Here is a 21,826-nt window from a genome sequence, read left to right as displayed (position 1 = left end):
TCTCTTTTAGATTCCAACTCAGCAAAGCATGTCAGCACACTCCCTTAACTTAAATCAGGTGCCTAATTCCCATTGGCCCAGATCCTGAAAAATACTTAGGCACCTAATTTCCATTGATTTCTGACTTAAATGGCATTTAATCTTGTGCTGAACTGCTGTGCTGACTTTAAATACCTCCAGTGTCAGACATGAGACACACAGATCACAGTTATCTTCTACTGGCTAAGCTGGCACCCCCCCCCCCCCCGGGGCTATTATGACGAATGGGAGACTAGTAACGCATGCAGCTGCACCCAACTTCACTGTTATCTCTCAGCCCATTATTTTGTTTCACCTGTTGTGTCTTGTCATAGATTGTGAGAAACTTGGAGCTCCCTTGTACAATACCTAGAACAATGAGCCCCGGCTTGGCGCCTCAAGGCACTACTGTATTATTCTAAGTAACAAGAACAGAACAACTAATTCCTATACATTCGGCATAATTGTTATTGGCACGGTGACTTCTAGCTAGGATGCAGCACTTGATGTCATGTAAAGATCTATTTCCACAAAACAAGAGCAAGTGGCAGGAAAAACAGGCATTCTCTCCTCTCATTTCTCAGCCTCTGTGCTACTGTCTGGGACACCGGCCAGTGGCGAAGAGTTTGCATCTAGGTGATGGATCTCATCCATTCTGGTGTTGGCATCTGTGCTGCTGTTGGAGAGGCAGTCAGCTCAGAAGCTGTAGGAACTGATTACGTCTCTGTTCAAGAATTCCGTTACTGTCAGTCAATGGGAATTATTGTGGTGTTCTTTAGGGATATGGGGATAGATTTCAACAAAGTACCACTGGAGAAAATACTTAGGAGAAAGAAAAATTGTACCGTGGTGCAGTACATCTACCGGCAGTGATTAGCCATTTCCATTGGCATTGGCTGAGACTAAAAAAGTTTCTCCCTCCCACAGCTCATTCCACCTAAGGGTAGAAAGTAGAAACACTTGTTCCTACCCACCTCCTTTAAGATGCCTGAGGAACCAATGCTGAATTTTGAAGATAGGTAAAAATTTAAGTATATGGAAAAATGCATTAAAGTGCTCAGTTATAGAGTGGAACTATTCTGTAGCTCACAACTAAGCCACATGTAAAATTGATCAACAAGTAAACACCTCTTTATTTCTCTTTCCACCACTCTTATAGTTGCCCCTGGGCTTGTTTTGTCAGACCACAGGTTACAAGCACCGTTGACTTGATGCAGAGACTTTAACAGGGAGTAGTTTTTTCTGATTAATGTAATAGACCTAATCAGCCCCCAAAACCAGAACCCCAAAAATGTGGATTGTTGTGTCCATAACATTTTTTTAATCCTTTTTTAAATGAACAAAATTGATAGTACTTGGTACTACCACTTAGCAGGAACAACAGGCTGCTGCAGTACAAACCTCAACAATGGACTTCAGCCCGAAGTTCAGATACTAGAGTGATGAGCGCTATCTAGGTATCTGTAGCTGTGGAAGGATAATTCATTTGCCATGCTGATTACAGTAAGTCTTTGGTCTCTCTATTGACTCTGTCAATGCAATGAGCCTACATTAGGTCACTAAATTTTGGCAACCAACTTAGAGACCCCTTGTGCGTATCTGGCCCTGAGTGACTTGTTCATGGTCACACAGCAAGTTAGATGAAAGCTGGGAACAGAACTAGGGTGTCCTGACTCCTTCGTTACATAGCTTTTAAAAAAGCAATGAAGCTTCTGATAAAAAACAAAGAACAACAACAAAACAAAGACATGGATAAAGTGGGACTTTATGTGCAAAGCCTTTCAAATTTCAGGGTGAGAGGTATTATTTCTCCTTTTGCACCCCATACAACCCTCCGCCCAAATTTGGTAGCATGACACATCAATTCCACAAAGCCATAACTTCACAAGTATTCTCAGATGGTGGCCTCTCTAAAACATCTCCCATGTCTAATGGCGCGAAACAAGGCAGTGTGCTGGCACCAGTCCTCTTTGATCTCTTCTTTGCAGCCATTCTGAATTATGGAACTGACAATCTTCAAACGGGCATCTACATAAAGTACAGAACTGATGGAAAACACTTCAATTTCCCAAGGTTTACTGCAAAGACAAAAGACCTTGAGGAACTCATATGTGAAGCCCTTTCTGTGGTTGATTTTGCTCCACTTTGTCATAGTGAAAGTGACCTACAGATTATCCTTGTCAGGTTCTCAGAGGCAACTAAACAGTTTGGACTCACCATCTGCCTGGAGAAAACTGAAGCTGTCTTCCAAACAGCTCCACCAACTACTGTCACTGAGCCAAACATCAGCACTGATGGTACAAAACTAAAGAACTTTCATCTCTTTACATATCTTGGCAGTACTATCTCAGGTGATGGTTCCCTGGATCATGTATTATCAAACAGAATGTTAAAAGCAAACCAGGATTTTGGAAGAGGTCACCATAGGATACTCAACCAGCATATCATCAAACTGTCAACAAAACAGGATATACAATGCAGTGCTGAGAGCATCGCTTTTATACAGGCAAACATGGACAGTTTATCGCAGATGCATCAAACAACTTGAAAAAATTCACATGAGCTATCCTCACTCTATTCTGAAGGTCCACCAGTAAGACAAAGTGTCAAACATAAACATCACTAAAAGAGCAAAAACAATCAGCATGGAAGCACTGATTACCAAAGCTCAGCTTAGATCAGGGGTGGGCAAACTTTTTGGCCAGAGTGCCACATCGGTGTTGCAAAACTGTATGGAGGACCGGATAGGGAAGGCTGTGCCTCCCCAAACAGCCTGGCCCCTGCCCCCTGACTGCCCCCCTCAGAATCCCCAACACATCCAACCCCTCCTGCTCCTTCTCCCCTGACCGCCCCCTCCTGGAACCCCCACCCTAACCGCCCTCCGGGAACCCACCCCCATCTAACCCCCCCTGTTCCCTGTCCCCTGTCTGCACCACACCCTATCCACACCCCCGCCCCCTGACCAGGCCCCCCCGGGACTCCCACACCTATCCAACCCCCCCGCTCCATCCCCGACTGCCCCCCCCCCAGAACTTCCACCCCACCCAACCACCCCCTGCTCCCTGTCCCCTGACTGCCCCCCGGAACTCCGTGCCCCTTACCCAACCCTCCCCGCCCCCGCTCCCCGACCCCTTACCATGCCGCTCAGAGTGGCAGCAGCTTGCAACCTTGCCGACCAGCTGGAGCTGAGCTGAGGCTGCGGGGGAGAGGGGACAGCAGGGGAGGGGCCGGGGGCTAGCCTCCCCAGCCGGAAGCTCAAGGGCTGGGCAGGATGGTCCCACCGTAGTTTGCCCACCTCTGGCTTAGATGGACAGCTCATGTTATCAGAATGGATGATGGCACACTCCCCCAAAAAGGTCCTCAAAGGTGAACTGAAACTGGAAAGGTTTCAGAGTAGCAGCCGTGTTAGTCTGTATTCTCAAAAAGAAAAGGAGGACTTGTGGCACCTTAGAGACTAACAAATTTATTTGAGCATAAGCTTTTGTGAGCTACAGCTCACTTCATCGGATGCAATGAATAAATTTGTTAGTCTCTACGGTGCCACAAGTACTCCTTTTCTTTTTGTGAAACTGGAAAATGAAGGAAATGCAGTCAACAGAAATATATCAAAGACTCTCTTAAGCAGAATTTCTAATCATATGACATAAATATTGATAATTTCCAAGATACAGTCAAGGATAGACCTGAATAGAGAGCAATTGTAAAGCTTATAAACACTTTGAAAATGGGGACAAGCATCATGCCAAGTCTTCAGTGGGAGCCTATACATTCTGTTCATGATCTTGCTCTTCGCAGATCCTACTGTGTAGCCACAAGAGAACATACAAGATGCTGTGTTGTCAGATACGATGGACAACCATACTCAGGGTAGGAGGGAGGGGTCAATTATCAATCCTCAAATCTGAACAAATCCCTGAGGATTTGGTTAAGAACCAAAACCAGAAATGGCCTCTTTTCTGGTTCTGATTTAAACATATTTGAAATCTCATAGGAATAGCTAATTTCAAGATATTTCCACCATCTGGAAAAAAAGAAAATGGGACAAGTTTTCAAGATGTTACTCCCCACCATCTTTGAACCATAGTCCTCAACTGGCCTCAATCTCAAACTCTGAACCTAATCCAGATCATAACACTGCTTCCCTCTGCCAGCACCATGTCTAAAAGAAACAAAGAATGAAAGACATTGAAGTAACCACTAAAAAAATATTACCCCTATTGCATGGCTGTTAGATTAGCAGGATTGTAATACTTATAGGAAACCACTTATAGTTCTGTGTACATATCAACTAATAGTCTTTATTCTACTGTAAATGGCAGACAATGAACAGCAATCATCAAAAAATGGTCTCCAAACTCTGATGATTAAACATACTTTTCAATACCCCAAAAAGCAGAGCATTAGAATGGTGTATTCTCTCTTACAGTTGCAGAAGAACAAATGAATGGCCATTTGTTAGATTCCCTGACACTGCTAATTAAGATTCAAATTAGCAACATCAAAAGGTGTCTGTTCTTTTAACACCAACCATCGTGAACGTATTTTAAATGCTTCCCTTTGCATATTAAAAATGTATCTGAAGTGTTGGACTGACATTAAGAAGAGAGCTAGGGGCCCAAAAATACGGAACAATTCCTATCTAAAATTAACATTCAGGGCTAAAACTCTGCTCTAAATTACACCCATGCAACTCCTTTCCACGAATGAGTCAGCTTCTGATCACAATTACACAGGTGTAATTCCAGATAGATGCCACAGAAGCCAATGGATATGCTTCAGATTTGCACCAGCATAGCCAAGATCAAAATCGTGTGCCGAGCTTGTAAACAGCCATTTTTCTTATAATACACGATAGGACCTATTGCAAAAAGGGAAAAAGTTATGAAATCTAGCAGATCCTGCAAGTCCTTCGGGTCTCTGGAGAGAAAACTCAGTTTCCTCTTTGGTAGGATTAAGTTTTCTTTATGCAGCAGGGAATATAAGAGCCCTCGAGCCCTTAACTAGCTTCAAAGGGAGAAAGGGAAAACATGCAAAATATCTGCCCTTTCAAAGGAAACAGCTGGGCTTTAGTCCTTCTTTTGCAAAGCTAATGCCTGCTTTCTTTCTTTCTGATATCTTTTCTTTCTAGGTCAGCAGGTACCAGAGGCCACGGCCAGCAAAGAAGAAATGCTCAGAAAAAGAAATGATGAGAAGTAGCAGGAAAAACGTTTGCTGACTGGCTAGAAATGAAAAGAAGAAGCAGGAAACACCAAGTTTAACAGGTGCATAATGGCAGAAGAAAACAGATTTTTTTGGCACAACATGGATCAAATGAAGCTGGAGCATAACTTCAGCAGCGTTTGACTCTGCAGACTGCCTGAGATGATAGCTCAAAGGGTATAACTGCCCCACTTATCTCCATGGGGCATTGACTCTGAAACCTGACCCCAACACTACCTCCAGACTCTGCGTGCAGGGGTACACACTGTCCCATCCTGCCTCTGCGGGGGTGGTGTCAGAATCCCTCAGTCTGGTAGGGAACCTAGCAGGGAACTGAAGGAGGTGGTGCAGCTGACTGATACACCAGGGATTCCAGAGTTAAAAGCATGAGCTGCTACAGTGTAAGCTAAAGAGCCAAAGGTCTTTAGCTGGGGCTGTAACAGACTCTCATCCTTCTTGGATTGGGCACCGAGGGGGACCCGTAACACCAGCGCACCAGATGCAGAACTTCCAGATGTTCCTGGGAGCCAGCTTTCTTGAAGAGAAATCAGAAAGGGTGAAACACTCCTTGTTGATTTATATGGCAGGTGCAGCGGCTCTGGAGAGTTACAGTACATTCCACTGAGAACATGAAGTTTCTGTTTTTGAAACTGTTTTTGCTGGAAAATTGGACTTTCATATGAAAATGAAATTTTTCAGGGAAAATATCTGCTTTCCACACCAAAAAACAAACAATATTTCTTCAAAAAACCAAACACCTGAAAACTATTTCCCTGCCTCCCCCTAAAAACCTGAAATATTTTTCATTTGAAATGGTGCCACCATCCCTCATGGGAGTTGTAGTCTGGGGTGCCTTATGTTCCTGTTCTCTTCTATAGAATGGGCTCTCTGCCTGGACTGCATCTCCAATGATGGATCACAGTCAACGACTTCTATGACACACAGCCTTCCTCTCATGAAGAAGAGAGAAAGTGGTGCACCAGGGAGATGTAGTCTGACCACAAAGCCCAGCTCACAGTAGACAACGGGAGCATAAGGCACCAAAACTACAACTGCCATGAGGCATGGTGGAACCATTCTGAATTAAAATATTTCAGTTTTAGACACAAATATTTTGGCATTCGGTATTTTGACAAGAAGTCAAAATTTTCCATTGAAAACACCTCCCTGTTTTCTTACAGCTCTACATAAAGGATATTACCCACTCATATATAAAGTAATTCAGAAATTTCAGGCTGACTTTGAGCCATAAAAGAATACCACTTGGGAAAAGTACATTTTCTTTACAAGAAACCAACTGCCAAATTAGACTATTGAACTTTACATTACAGTCCTTTGTAACTCCAAGTCATGCAAATTTAAATAGTTAACAGATGGACTAATTAGTAATCAAATTATCTGTAGTATAATTGATAAGATTAGAGTGAGTATAGTCTATTACTAGTCACCCTGTATATTGCACCTTGATTACAAAACACAGTAAGCACATGTAAGGCAAACACAATTAGAGGCCACTTTTGAAAATTTGGGTCCAAATGGCCATTAGCCAATGGATACAGTGTGTATGTGGCAAAGCCAAGAAAAGAACCCCAAACTCACGATTCCTAATCCCAGTCAAGGGCTCAGATTCAGCTGGTACACACCAATATGGTACATCGACACATCTTTCAGAATACTGCCTTATTCTCCAGGACCTAACCTGGCTGTTGAAGTGTCCTCGAAAACGTGAACCAAACGTACATGCTGCGACGTCAGCCTGTGTGTGCAGAATGTGAACCAACACCTCTGAGTGGGCTTGGGAGAGTATTGCTACTTCTGAAATCCCCCAGTATAGAAGAAGCCAAACCCAAGGAGACTAGCAGAGTCCAGTTAGGCATCTGAGAGCCCCCAAGAGGGAGACAAGCCCAAGGAGTCCAGTGGGGCATGCAAGCCTCACTGAGCAGATGCCACACAAATGGAGCCTAGCAGAGCCCATGGTGTATTTGCGCCCCAAGGAGACAGAATCAATCCCAAGAAGCCCAATGAGCATATCTGATTTTATTTTGAACATCTGTACAATGTATGGTGAGCGGCTACTCACGTGGGCAGAACTCACGTGGTGAGTGGAGCTTGAAAGTGCACCCCCTTCTTCTTTCCCCCTCCCCCATCCGATTTCTGACCTTTCTCCCTTGCATTACCTGTAACTTAAACATACCACGCATTCAAAGACTACATCTACACTTAGAGCTGGGGGGTGCTCATGACCACATGAAAGTTCTCCTTGAGCTAATGTGCTAAAAACAGTAGCATAGCGATATTAGTGGAGGCAACAGTGAGTGATGGCGCGAGGACACACTCATGGGGTCTGGGTGGGTTTGTTCTCAGGGTGGCGAACCCAGGCTGCCACTCGGCCCTGGTTGTGCTACCACGGCTACACTACCATTTTGAGCGCACTAACTCAATGAGTGCTATCGTATATATGCTCAAGCAGAGACTCACACCCCAGCTCCAAGGGGAGATGTAGCCTAGAACTACAGTGGTCCCTCTAGTAGCCCAAAATTACTTGAGCTCAGAGGAGTGGTATGCTTGAAATAAACGAGTTGCAGAGAAGAAAGGTAATGGCACCTTTTCCTGCATCAAAATATGGCATAACTGGATGCTTCCACCTAACTCCCGAGAGACTGCTAAAAAACCCTGATCGCTTGGGCGTATGATTTTGAAGAGAGTGAAGGGAATAATAGGACACCGCCTTGGTTTTAATTACAGTGTGAATTAGTATCGTTATAGTAGGCTGGGAGACGAGGGAACGGTCAGTGGTGTCCCAAGGTCATTTGGCAGGAGCTGGGGAACTTGGACCGGTACAATCTGCTGCTACTGACATTTAATTACTCTCCACGCTGAGAGATCAGCAGCTCAGAGCGCAGAACGTTAGGCATCTGTCACGAGCAGCGGCGTGCCGGCTTCCCACGGGTGGAACACTAGCAGGCAAAGCAGCAGGAGGGCGTGAAAGGAGAGAAAACCTTCTTTTCAAACAGAGGCAGAAACTTTTCTCTTTTTTAAAATAAAACAAGACAAAGAAAACGTTCAAGCCGATAGAGTCACTGAGAGCTTTCAGAGTGATATGTTTGGGCCTTGCCAGAGAGTTAGACATCAGCCGTTTCTATAGCTATTGGTACATCCACGTTTTAACAGAAAATAATTAAACAATGTATGTGACTGCATAATAATGGAATTCCATACAATCTGAGGCTGATGTGTCAATTTAAGAGTGATCTACCTCGCACTCCATAGACTCCTGGAAGGGACAGCTGAGTTGTAGCAGCATCAGCTGTCAGAACACGGTTGGCTTCAGTGGGTACTGAGCAACTCTGATAATCTGACCAGTATTATACCTGAAACTATAGGTTCAAATCCCATTATAGCTGACTGAGCTTCTCGTTCTCCCGAGTTCCAGGTAGTGCTAGTGCTTGGGGGGCTTTCAGTTGTGACCGAGTTCCCATCTGCTCAGCATGGGGTTTAAATATTTCATAGAATTTTTTGCAAGTAGCAAAGAATTGGCCAAAATCTTCTCTCCCTCCCCAGTCCCATGTGGGGCTGCCCTGGAAGGATTTGTCTATGCTAGGGAACTAAATTGAGATTAGCTGCCTTTGGGTGGACCTCAACCAGCTGCATCAAGCTAGATGTAGTCTACAGCACTGGATCTCAACCGGGGGTAAGCAGAGGTCTTCCAGGGGCTATATCAAGCCGTCTAAATTTCTGCCTACTTTTACAACAGGCTACATAAAAAGCACTAGCGAAGTCAGTACAAACTAAAATTTCATACAGACAATGACTTGTTTATGCTACTCTATATACTATACTCTGAAATGGAAGTACAATATTTATAGTCCATTAATGCTGATGGGCAATATGCAGAAGCTAGCCTGCAAGGTACAGTAATGAATGGAGAACAGTCCCCTTGGATTACTGTAAATCATCGAATGCAGAAGCAGCGTAGGAGCCCCATCCTGTGACGGATGCACTGCCAGGCGTAGTGCTTGCTACTACTCATTGATTTGTGTGGCAGTTTGCATGCTTCGGGGTTGAAGAAAAATGGAGTAAAAATGCAGTAAGGGTTTACTATTTGGCTCTCTATTTTTATTGCCGGATTTAAGGGTCCAGTTCCTTAGCTGATGTAAATGGGGGTAGCTCTGTTAAGTCCAGCGAGTGATGTCGATTACTCCAGCTGAGGATCTGGCCCTGTGTTATGTCTCCACACAAAGCAGTGCAGATATGATATGCTTTCCACTGGACTGAGAAGGCATCTGTCTCGCAAGCTCTTATCAGACTTTCTGATCACGAGCGCTAATGCTACTTTTATTGTGACAGATGCATTGCTGCACTGGGTAGAAATTGTGCCACTGATGTCAATGGGAGTAAGACAGGGCTTATCCCAAAGAATCCCACAGCTCTTTGCCAACTGCATATACAACACCTCTGGGTTGGGCTTTGTCTACAGGGTCTATGAGATAGCAAACCTCAGTGAAGCTTATCTCAATGCACTTTTGACCTTTTTCATACCGCAGACCAGGGGTTCTCAACCTTTCCAGACCACTGTACCCCTTTCAGGAGTCTGATTTGTCAGGGAAGATACAGATTCCATAACTTTAACGAACCTCCGTGACTTCTGCCCCTGCCGCGGGACTGGAGCAGCAGCGGTCAGCCCCTGGAGCTGGAGCAGTGGCAGGGCTGGAGCTACGGCTGGCAGTCCGCCCCCGAGGCTGGAGCTGTGGCAGGGCTGGCGCCGTCCCCCCGGGGCTGGAGCTGTGGCCGGCGGTTGGCGCCCGGGGCTGGAGCTGTGTCACAGCTGGAGCAGCAGCAGTGGGTCCCAGACTGTTAGCTCCAACTCCACCCCCCGCAGACAACCTTTGCCTGTCAATAGTGGGCAGGGGGGGTAGAATGAGGGCAGCCGGCTTCAGCAGTGTTACTGAGCATGCTCAATACCAGCCAAGCAGCAAATCGGTGGGGGGGGGGCACACATGACCCTGTATGCCCCTCAACACGTCGCCTCTGCCCCTCGGTATTTTTAGTAAAAGTCACAGATAGGTCACAAGTTTCAGTGAATTTTTGTTTATTGCCCACGACCTGTCTGACTTTTACTGAAATACCCATGACATAATCTTAACCTTAAGAAAAAGTGAAGGTTCTTACTTAGCACTTGGTAGGTCGCTGTCTAGATCAGTGGTTTTCAAGCTTTTTTCATTTGCAACCCCCTAAAAATTTTGCATGGAGGTCTGGACCTTCTGGAAATCTTAGACATAGTCTACAAACCCTCAGGGATCTGCAGACCACACAGACCCCTGAGACGCAGTCCACAGACCCAACCACAGATTGAAAACCACTGGTCTAGAACATAACAGCCCTGCTATTCCAATGCTTTTTATAGGTCACTAGTAAAGCAACAAGCCTTGACATACACTGTTACTCTAGGTGCTGCTTTGAGTAAGGGGATGTGCCTAAGCTGTACTAACCCAGGAGGCATGGTGGCTCGGACAATGCTCAGAGGCATAATTACTCTCCGGTTTCCTCCGTCCTCAGAGAGGGGATTGTAATTTGCTTCTTGTCTTTTACCCACAGCAACTCCCAATACTCTCCTTGGTGGCTCAGCTATGCTGGAAAACGAGCATAGGGTGTGAAGCAAAGACGCCGTTCATTCTCTAACACCCTCTGCCCTTTTGCTCCAGGGTGGGGACTGCACACTTGGACCCAAAGTCAGGGTATCCCACATAGGGCTGTTAGAAGGCTCCTTACTCCTTCACTCTCCCCTGTATCAACATAGATAATCCAAGTCACAGTCGAGTGCATAGATTCCAAGTCAAAACGTAACCATTCCATTGTCGCCGGCCTGCCCTTACCTCAGATGACGTCGGTTTGCAGTAGCCAGCTCCAAACACTAGATTCTCTAATGACATACTGGACTGGTCTGGTTCTGTCTCCAGGCTGCCCTTACCCAGCCACGACCCTTTCCCTGGACGAGCAAAGCTAAAAGGAGAAACAACAGGAAAAGACACTTACTAAAAGTCAGAGTTACGGAAGAGTCAGTTTCCGTCCCCACTACCCACCAGGCAGAATTTATTGCAGATTTTAGAAAGTAGTTTTCACAAGCACTGAACTAACAGCACATCTTGTAATAGCATGAAATAAGAAGGGTATTAAGCCACATTAAAAAGTCTTAGGCTTTATTTTAAAGTGATATAACAAGTCACCACCACACATCTCACAAAGGGAAAGAATTCCATGGGGGACAGAAAATATCCAATAGTTGGCATCTCAAATGGTGAAAATGAACTTACTAGGGCCTAGAGTTTAAAAAATGGGAGTCTAGAGTTAGGCTCCTAAATCTGTGTTAGGGCATCTAATAGCGTGGCCTGTGCTTCAAGCTCTGGGCACCCAATGGCTCCTGTTAATGTCAATATGACCTGTTGAGTGCTCAGCACTTCTAAAAATCAGGCCACGACTAATTAGTCCATCTGTTAACTATTTAAATTGGCATGACTTGGAGTTACCAAGGGCTGTAATGTAAAGTTCAATGGTCTCATCTGGCAGTTAGTTTCTTGTAAAGAAAACATACTTTTCCCAAGTGGTATTCTTCTATCAGATGTAGGAACCTAACGTTAGTCTCTCATTCTTTAAAATCCTGGCTTAGAGGTAGTTCAGAAAGAGATGGCAGGTTGTGGGTAGGTTTAGAAAGAGAAATCGGGTCAACCATGTACAACATGATGATCCGAAATGCAGGGTCTTAAATACTAACATCAACATTTGGAATTAGCTTTAAAAAAAAAAAACAATGGGCAGACAAAGATGGAGTGGAAACAACTGAGTCACAAAGAAAAAAAAAAAAAAAAAAAAACCAGAACCTCATTAGATCAGTCAAGCCACATATCTTTGAACAGACTGCTGTTCCAATAGGAGTATGCCCTGTTTTATTGGGAAGCTGCTTAAATCAAGGCCCAGCATCTCAGTAGATAGTGAGGTACATAAACTCTGAGTTTTATTAATCACATCTGAGTATTTCATGCAGCAGTTCCAAAGTCCTTTCTGAGCATTCACTGGGCTCAGCATAGAAGCTATAATGGATTTTCAGGAGGGCAATCTCTTCTTTTGTTCTTCCACAGCCCCACCGGGGACACCCATAGGACGTTTCAAGTGAAGCAAGGACAGCAGCTAGAACCCCGTTGCAACAATCAAGCCAGGAAAGTAACTTATGAACTATGAAGAGTAACATTGGGCCTAGTCCTGAAAACCATCAAAAGGCAACATCTTCCGCTACTGCCATCATGGCCTGGAGTTGAAAGCTGTAATGTTGTACTGTGAGGGGCTCCATAGCCAATTGGCAAGCCCGTGAGTTATCTCCTCATCCTGCTTGGTTTTTAGATCTTCCTTGTACAACAAGAAGCGTAGTCCATATTTATTGTTCATCTCCTTCCCAGTGATTTTGTTAATTTCATAGTGTCAGGAATCAGGGCTGTAGCTGAGCCAGATCCCTGGGCACCCTAATGAGTGCGGCTGGTCTGTAGCAGGCTGTCTACTTGGCTACCCTGTGGATTGGCTGGAAGACTCAGCAGACTGGCTCTTAAGCCCAGCAGCAGCAGTTCAGCAGCTGCTCAAAGCATTCGCTCATGGCTGAAATATTTCCTGCACTTGCTCCCAGTCTTACTCCTGCCCTGCCCCTGCCTGGGCCCCAGTCTTGCTCCTGCCTTATCTCACTCCAGGTAACCTGGTTCTGATCCTTGGCACTGATTCACAACTTCTGATCTGGCTATGACCCTTGGCTCTGGCATGTGGGTCCTGCTCTCACCACGAGGCTTGATGCTTGCTCTAACCACTAGGCTCAACTGCTGTGTCCTGGTCACTGGGCACAGTGTATTTTTTTCACAGGAATATGAACATCTGTGCGGGGGTGACTTCATGCTGTTATAAAAGTCCCAGAACTGTCGGAGGGAACATTTCCCCAGCGCAGGCATTGTAAAAGGCAGCCACTGGCTGCCCCATTAGTCCTACTGTATGGATAGTACTTGGGGTGGCACTGAAGAGGCTGGGGCTACAGTACTATCTGATACCGTGATAATGGGTGGTGCTCCCACTCAAAGACTTTGCAATGGGCAGCTGAAATCCTAAATTACCCCATGGGCCATTCTGGAATCCAGAGCTGCTCAGAACCAGGAGTGCACAATATCAGTGTACAGCCAGCTTTGCCTCTCCTTCTCCTGGGCTTTGAGGTTTTGTATTGCATCTCTAAAGCGATGTCTACACTACAAAGTTAAGTTGACTTTATGTAAGTCAACATCGAGCCTTCGACTGAAGCAAGTCGATCTTGTGTGACCATACTATGCTCATTGTGTTGGCGGAGTGCATCGTCACTAGCGGAGCTTGCATCAACGCACGGAGCACTGCACTGTGGGTAGCTATCCCACAGTGCATGTAGCCGAGTGGAATTTTGGGTTGGGGTTGCAATGCCTTATGGGACCAAAACATTGGTGCGGATGGTTATGTAAACATAGCGTTAGCCTCCCAAGGATGCTCTTACCTCCCTCTATTCCTCCCTGAAATCAACGGCAAACAAACCAAGCCTTTTTCATAAGCCTGGGTTAGCCGCGCAGAGCATTACAAACACCTCAAGCCTTATCCTGCAATATTTACATAGCCGATACAGGAGCCACCACGCGGAACAATGTGATGCCACGCAAGCAGCTCTGATGGAAGACAGAGTGGAGCAATTTGCAGTTGCTGGCGACAGTCATGCATCACCTTGACATGGCTGAGTGCAGTTTCTTGGCCCGGGAAAAAAGCACTGACTAGTGGGATCACATCGTTATGCAGCTATGGGATGATGAGCAGTGGCTGCAGAACTTTCGAATGCTAAGGCCACTTTCCAGAAACTGTGTGAAGAGCTTTCCCCAGCCTTGAAGCACAACAATACTAAAATGAGAGCAGCTCTGACAGTGGAGGAGAGAGTGGCAATAGCTCTGTGGAAGCTTGCAACACCAGACAGCTACTGGTCAGTGGGGCACCATTTGGAGTGGGTAATGGGATCTGTTGTGATCCAAGTTTGCAGGGCCAATAACAGACTTCTGCTAAGAAGGGTAGTGATTCTGAGCCATGTGCAGTACATAGTGGATGGTTTTGCCTCGATGGGGTTCCCTAACTACAGTGGGGCTATAGGCAGAACACATATCCCTATCTTGGCACCAGACCACCTTGACAAAGAGTACATAAACTGAAAGGGGTACTTCTCAATGGTGTTGCAAGCACTGGTGGATCTCAGGGGCCATTTCACTAACATCAACTTTGTCTGTTCAGAAAACTGCAAGCAGGGACTTTCTTTCCAGACTGCAAAATAACCACTGGTGATGTTGAAATGCCAATCGTCATCCTGGGAGACCCAGCCTTCCCCTTACTCCCATGGCTCATGAAGCTGTACCCCAGTAGCATGGACAGCAGTAAGGATTGGTTCAACTATAGGTTAAGCAAGTGCAGAATCGTGGTGAAATGTGCCTTTGGACATTTAAAAGGTTGCTGGCGATGTTTGCTTTGTAGGTTAGACCTCAGTGAAAGCAACGTTGCCATTGTTATTGCTGCCTGCTGTGTGCTCCATAATATCTGTAAACAAAGGGAGAAAAGTTTCCACTGGGATGGAGGGTTGAGGAAGATCACCTGGAAGCCAATGCTGAGCAGCCAGACACGAGAGCAATAAGAAGAGCACATCAAGGGGCTCAGTGTCTCGATGAGGCTTTGAAAACCAGTTTCAGAAATGAGCCAGAGTAATGTGACACTTATCTGTATTGTTCCTTACCAAATTGTCCCCTCCATTGCATTTTCTCCCCTCTAAACTCCATCTCCACCAATCACCGTGAGGATGAATGAATAAAGAGCCTTGTCTCCTCGATCTGTTAAGTTTTATTATGCACACAAACATACACAGACAGCAAAGAAAAGTAAGATAACCTGGGGCAAAAGGGCTGATAAGACTGTGGAGGGAGAAACAAGGAAAGATTGCTTACAGATGCACTGCAATAACAATAAAAGGTGTGGAAATGGCTGCCTCCTGGTCCTTGTACCCTCCCCTGGTGTTGAGTGCAAGAGATACCAAACTCCCTCCTCTCTCCCCCCCCCCCCCCGCATAGTATGTTTTGGGGAGGAGGATGTGGAACTTGGTGATGATGGCAGCAGGTTCAGCATAGGCTGCAGAGGGACTCTGGCATCCAGCTGCCTTTCTAGAACCTCAACCAGATGCCTCAACATGTCTGATTGCTCCTTCATAATCTGCAGCATCTCTTCCTGCATGGCATACTCTTGTTCCCTGCATGCTCTCCTGTCCTCCCTGTCCAGTCCTTGGACAGTGTAATCTTCCGTGCTCTTATCAGTCTTGGAGGCGCGCATTAACTCATTGATCTTGTCCTCCTGAGTCTTCTTTTTCCGCCTTCTAATCTGGGAAAATCTATGTCCTGGTGTGGCGGATGCGCCGATGGACAAGGTTTCAGCTGCAAGGAATGCCAAGCACAAGGGTAGCACTGAGAGTGCATACATTGTTTCTGGTGCAAGGTTAATTTTTTGTTATTAAAAAACCCACCCTTCAATACACTTCACTGCAAGCCACAACATAATCACAACCACTGGCTATAGCAAAAGTTGATTTGCTGCTCCAGCCATGGTAAGTAAGGCCACGAGGCATGGGCAAGAGGTCTTGTGCTGCTGCTTTTGTGAAAACATCCTTGGGATCCCAGATTGGAACTTTAGAAAAGCCCCCTTTCCCTTAGCAACCTGGATGGTGCTGGAGGACAGGTACCAGTGTAAAGCCCCCCAAATAGTTTGTTTGTTAAAAAAAGTGGCACCAGGGGGGAAGGGAGATAAACAGGAAGCTACCACCCCCCCTTTTTTTTTCCAATGCTGCTTGCAAAACATGGTGATACCTTCCAACCACAACCATGGCACATTTTGGAAAGCGTGGTTGTGTGAACCATATTTCAAGAAACAGAGGGCGGATTAGTTGTTGAATTGTTTGCAGTTTAAGGACTAGCATTGAAAACCTCCCCCGTTTCCCCTAGGTGATCCTGTGCGATATCAGTCTCCTGAAGGTAACAGAGGTGGCAAGGGAGCAGATGCTGCAAGAGCCTGGGTACAGACCTGGTCCTTATGCTGCAATGCTATGTGTCGCAATGATGCCAGCAAAGTTAATACTGGAGTGGCACGGGAAAGTGTTCTACTGTGGTGGAAGAAATAAGGCAGCCCTTCCCAGAAACCTTCTGCAAAGGATTGCAGAGTTCCTCCATGAAAGCTTCCTAGAGATCTCCATGGAGGATTCCCGGGCCAGCCCCGTGCACATAAACAGTCTTTTTCAGAGAGTAGCCTCTGCGAAGCTGAAGTGGCCACCGATGCCCACTAGACCTACTTTTTTGTTGAGATTAAACGTAAAAAATAATAGCATTTAACCCCTGCAGTTTCGTTGGAAATGTTCACAACAGTTCTTGGCTGTCAGAGAGAATGGATCTTCCACTTGCCTGCCTCACATTGTCGTCCTCCTCTTCCTTGTCAACAATGTCTTCCTCATTGTTGCTCGAGGTGACCCAGGGCTCCTAGGAGGTATCCACATAGAGTTTTGGGGTAGTGGTGCAGTCGCCACCGAGAATCGCAAGCAGCTCTTCATAAAAGCAGCATGTCTGTGGGGCAAAACCTGAACAACTATTTGCCTCCCTTGTCTTCTGGTATGCTTGCCCAAGTTCCTTTATTTTCATGCAGCACTACTACACGTCTCTGGTGTACCCCTTCTCCTCCATGCCCCGCGTGATCTTGGTATAGATGTCAGCGTTTCTTCTGCTAGATCAGAGCTTTGCCTGCACAGACTCTTCTCCCCACAAAGCAGTAAGATCCACCACCTCCTGTGTACTCCATGCTGGGGCACGTTTGCGGCTTTGAGTCTCCGGCAAGCTCTCCACGCTGATCAAACAGGAAATGAAAATTAAAAAGTTCCCAGGGCTTCAAAAGCTAACAGGGGAGCAGCTGCTTCCTGTATACCTGGCTGACGTGCTGTGGAGCTGAAAGTGTTCTCCACTGCACAGTGAAGCGGTCACAGCGGAGTACTGTGGGACACCTCCTGGAGCCCAATTCATTCAAATTACACAACGCGATGTCTACACTATCCTCATTTCGACCCATGGATGTCAAATCAAGCGCTATGCCTCTCGCGGACGTAGAGTACAGAAGTTGACTTTACAGGCCATTTAGGTCATGGAAGGGTCTTTGTCGTGTAGACACCTACATTAGAAGATCAACTTAATGCAGCTTATGTCAACCTCATTTTGTAGTGTAGAACAGGCCTAAGAGTGCAAAGAACTGAAGACACACAATAAGGGTATGTGCACATTTGGAGCTGGAGGTGTAAATACCACCTTGAGAAGACATACCCACATTTTCTCTAATGCAGATAGCACATGAAAAACAGAAGTGTAGTCATGGCAGCATGAGGGGCTAGCCACTTTGAGTGCATACCTAGCGTCTTAGGCCATGTCTACCCTACAAACCTTGGTTGATGCAAGTTACGGTCAGCATAAAACCACCACAGTTAGTGTATTGCTTGTGTGGGTGCCTGCTTGGTTCCTTGAGTCAGTGCTGGGCATACTCACCAGCAGTGCCTGTGCTGATGCACAATGCAATGCACCATGGGGAGGGATCCCAGAATGCAACCTGCCACCATCCAGCACACTGTCATTTGGGAAGTATGGCAATGCATGGTGGGGCAGAAACAAGTTGCGCAGGGGTGACTGGGAGCAAGGGGACAACTTCCCAGTGTGCAGTGCTGTTCAGAAAACTACAACAGAGACTTTCTTTCCTAGCCGGCAGATTACCACTGGGAATGTTGACATGCCAATCGTGATCCTGGGGGACCCAGTTTACCCTTTCTCATGAAGCCATACACTGACCACCTTGACAGCACTAAGGAAAGATTCAACTACTGGTTCAGCCCATGCATAATCACAGTGAAATGAGCTTTTGGTAGATTGAAGGAACGCTGGCATGGTTTACTCACAAGATTGGATCTCAGTGGGGAAAAAAAAACATTCCAGTGATTATAGCTGCCTGCTGTGTCTACATAATATCTGTGAAGCAAAGGTGGAAAAGTTGCCTCCGGGGTGGAGATGGAGTGGATGTCCACTGAGTTTGAACAACCAGACACAAGGGCTATTAGAAGAGCTCAACACAGAGCTATACAGCTCACCGAGGCTTTGGAAGAGCACTTTAGCAGTGAGCCACAGTCATGCATTGTGGTGTACTGTGCTCTACCTGGTCTTGCTGCTTTGGGCCTGTTAGGAGATATGTGGTGCTTGGTGTACATCTATGAACATAACACTGTCAATGCACCTATTAATTTTGTAGAGCTTGCTGTACATTTAAGGTTATTACACTGCGTTTTTCACTGACTCTGTGAGTTGTGTCATGTTGGACAGTAACACAAGTGGGTGCTTGTAGAACTGCAAGGCATTCTGCAACATACATTGTGAACTAATGAAGATGAATTATTTTCCAAATAATAGAATTTTATTCAGTAACAAAACCAGTGCAAAAAAAAATCTGCAATTTAAAAGAAAATACGTTCAAAACTTAATATAATGGAAGAGAACTTAACAAGGGAAAGAACATTCATGTACATTTTACCTACATATACAGTAACTGTGGTTTTCACAGGTCAGTGTATGTGAAGCTGTGGTTGTCCGTAATGCTCCCAGGGTGGAGTGCTAGGGAGTAAGGATGCGGCCCCTGATGGCATGTGGAATGTTGGAGGAGGCATGTAGGGAGGTAATGAAATAGAGTCCTCTATGGACTGCAAAGGGAGGTGAGCCTGGGACTGTTGAACCTGGATGTCCACAAGAGTCTGCAGCATCCGTGTTTACTGCCGGAGAAGCCCCATTATGTCCTTGTGCATCTCCCTCTCCTTCTCCTGCTGGGACTTTCTCCTGTCTGCTCTTTCCTTCTGCAGGCTCTCTGCAATGTTCAGCATCCAGCCCCTTTGCTCAAGGTCTGATGCAGCACTGGCTTGCAGGATCTGATTGAATATGTAATTCCAAGTCCTCTTCTTTCTATTCATGTGGCTCAGGTATTCCATGGGCGTGGAGGGGGAACTGCTCAAGGTCACAATGGCAGCAGCTGCAGATTCAACACCAAGAGGTACCATTGTCAGTACAGTCACAATGGAAAGCGAAAGTTAAGATTCAGAACTCCCTTTCCTTGCTCCCACAAAGTTTTAAACAAGACGTGCTTATTGACACTTCTGCTTCAGAGTGCTTGTGCATGGCACTGCTCTAACCATGGTGAGTGTAGCACTCCTGAGGTGAGGGAAAGGAGGAGGGAATTGCTTGGTTGCATGAAGCTATGAACAGAGGGCAATGGCACTGAAGACTGGCACCATTTTCCCCAGACGGTGATGATTTTAGCTGATATCTCACTCCTGAGGGTAACAAAGGCCCAAAGCGCAGCTGCTGCTGGCATCCCAGTGCCGTCCAGGACCATATGCTACAAGCTTGGCAATGTTTTCGTTGACTGGGGTGGGAAAGTGTCTTACTGCGGAGGAAGAAATAAGGCTGCCAATGCTATACACCTTTGAGAGAGGGTCACAGAGCACTTCCACAAAAGTTTCATTGAGACCTTTCAGGAGGATTCAAGGGACATCCCTCCTCAGAGGTATCCATGGTGGTCTGCGCAGCGACGGTGGGGTCTTCGCCAAGTGTGGCATGCAGCTCTTCATAGAACAGACAGGTGGTTTGGCACCGGATCGACTGTTGGCCTTCCAATACACCTGAAGCAGTTCCTTCGCTTTCACACGGCACTGCTGCTGGTCCCTGTCATGCCCATTCTCCTGCATCCCTCTTGCCATGTGCTCAGATATGTCCACATTTCTACAGCTGGTCCGTAGCTGTGCCTGCACAGCCTCTTCTCCCTACAGGCCCAGGAGATCCGATATTTTCTGTTTAAACCAAGCTGGCGTGCGTCTGGAGCGGGTAGCCGGAATGGTGAGCTGGACAATCGCACACAACAATAGAGAGACGCTAGGTGTGCTCGCCAAACTGGACAATCAGGAAAAAGCTTTTCAAAAATGTGCGGGCTTTAACAGGGATGAGGTCTTCTGGTCTCTGTGACCCTCTCGCAGTGGAGTTAACAATTCTGACCAGGGAGGTCAGGGTTGGGCATTATGGGACAGCGGCTGCAGGACTGCTAGAGTCGACATAAGTAATGCAGTGTCTACATGCGTGCTGCGTTGACCTCAGTACGTCAGCCATGTCTCAAGATTGCTTGGAGAGGTGGTGTTACTGAGTCGCTGTAATGGGAACATACATTGGTGGGAGACAAATTTAAGTGTAGACACATGAACGACAAGGTCAATGCGAGGTGGCTTACATCGACCTAACTCTGTAGTGTAGACCAAGCCTTAGAGAGATGAGAATCTGAGGCACAGAGAGACTTAAGTGACCAGCCCAAGGTCAGACAGCAAGTCTGTGGCAGACCAGGAACTGAACCCAGAGTTCAGCCTCTTAACCATGAGTCCATTTTCTCTCTCTCTCTCTCTAGAGCTGCAATGATGTTTATTACATCTCCTCAGGCTTTGATATATTGCTACAAGGACACTCCATAAGGAGGAGAAAACCGCATTGGCTGGCCTTGTGTTTATATGTTTTAACGGATGTGATTCAATCAGTTTTCTGGAGGTTGCTTCTAAGTGGCAGGCAACACTTCAATGTATTTATCCCACCTAAAATGTGAGCTAAAGAAAGGAACTCCAAAGGACAAAGGGACAAACATTGTTCAGAATCACACGACAATGGACAACAGAGTCTGGTTTGGTCTGTTGAAAAGCCTGAATCAAACAAAAATGTAAAAGGACTGTCATTGTATCATTCAAAGGCATAAACAAATGATACCTGACAACAAAAAACCTTCATTTGAATATTATCAAAACTCTCAAAGACTTTGATGGAGAGAAAAGCACTTTTTAATGCCACTTTTATTTATTTATCTTTTGCTTTACAGCAGAGAAGGGATTTGATTGCGCTGGTCTTATGGAAATTGATTTGGGATGGTACCGTAAAACCAAAAAACCTTTTTTGGGAAACCTTGTTTTCTGAGGGAAACTAACTAAAAAGCTTGAAAAGTCTTGAAGTCCCACTGACGCCTCATGAAGAACATCTTATTTGGAGACAATTCCTGTTAGCTATTATGCAGGTTCATTTTTTGTATTTCTTCTATTTTTTACATTACTTGAATTAAAGTAGAACCTTTGTTGTTTACATGTTTAACTTTCTTCCTGTTTGTTAGCGCTGATTGAAAAGCAGAATTCCCATCCTCAGCAAATTCTTATAATTCAACACTAGATTTTGCCCCAAATCAGGACAAAAAGTTGAAATATCTTGTTTGTGTGTTTGTTACACAGAACAAAAAGTTACAATAAATTCTATTTGAAACTTCATGTCATTTCATTGAACTGGACATTTAATTTCTTCTCAGTTCTATTTTAACCTATGACTCATGGGAATTGTAGTTTGCGTGCCGTATGCCCCCATTTGCTATGTGCTGGGCACCGCAGCCAGACTACAACTCCCAGGAT

The 21,826-nt window shown here is 45.8% G+C and overlaps 1 protein-coding gene across 1 annotated transcript in view; it reads right to left on the bottom strand.

The window, feature by feature from the left end:
- FAM135B (family with sequence similarity 135 member B) overlaps positions 1-21,826 on the bottom strand; it is a 334,802-nt gene that overhangs the window by 83,367 nt on the left and 229,609 nt on the right. The window contains exon 7 of the mRNA XM_074943811.1: positions 11,091-11,217. Coding sequence (XP_074799912.1) covers positions 11,091-11,217 — 127 coding nt within the window. The remainder of the gene's footprint in view (positions 1-11,090; positions 11,218-21,826) is intronic.

Source organism: Natator depressus, chromosome 2 (genome assembly GCF_965152275.1).
Source record: "Natator depressus isolate rNatDep1 chromosome 2, rNatDep2.hap1, whole genome shotgun sequence".
NCBI lineage: Eukaryota > Metazoa > Chordata > Testudines > Cheloniidae > Natator > Natator depressus.
Note: the sequence above shows the minus strand (reverse complement) of the source record. Positions and strands in the feature narration are given on the sequence as shown.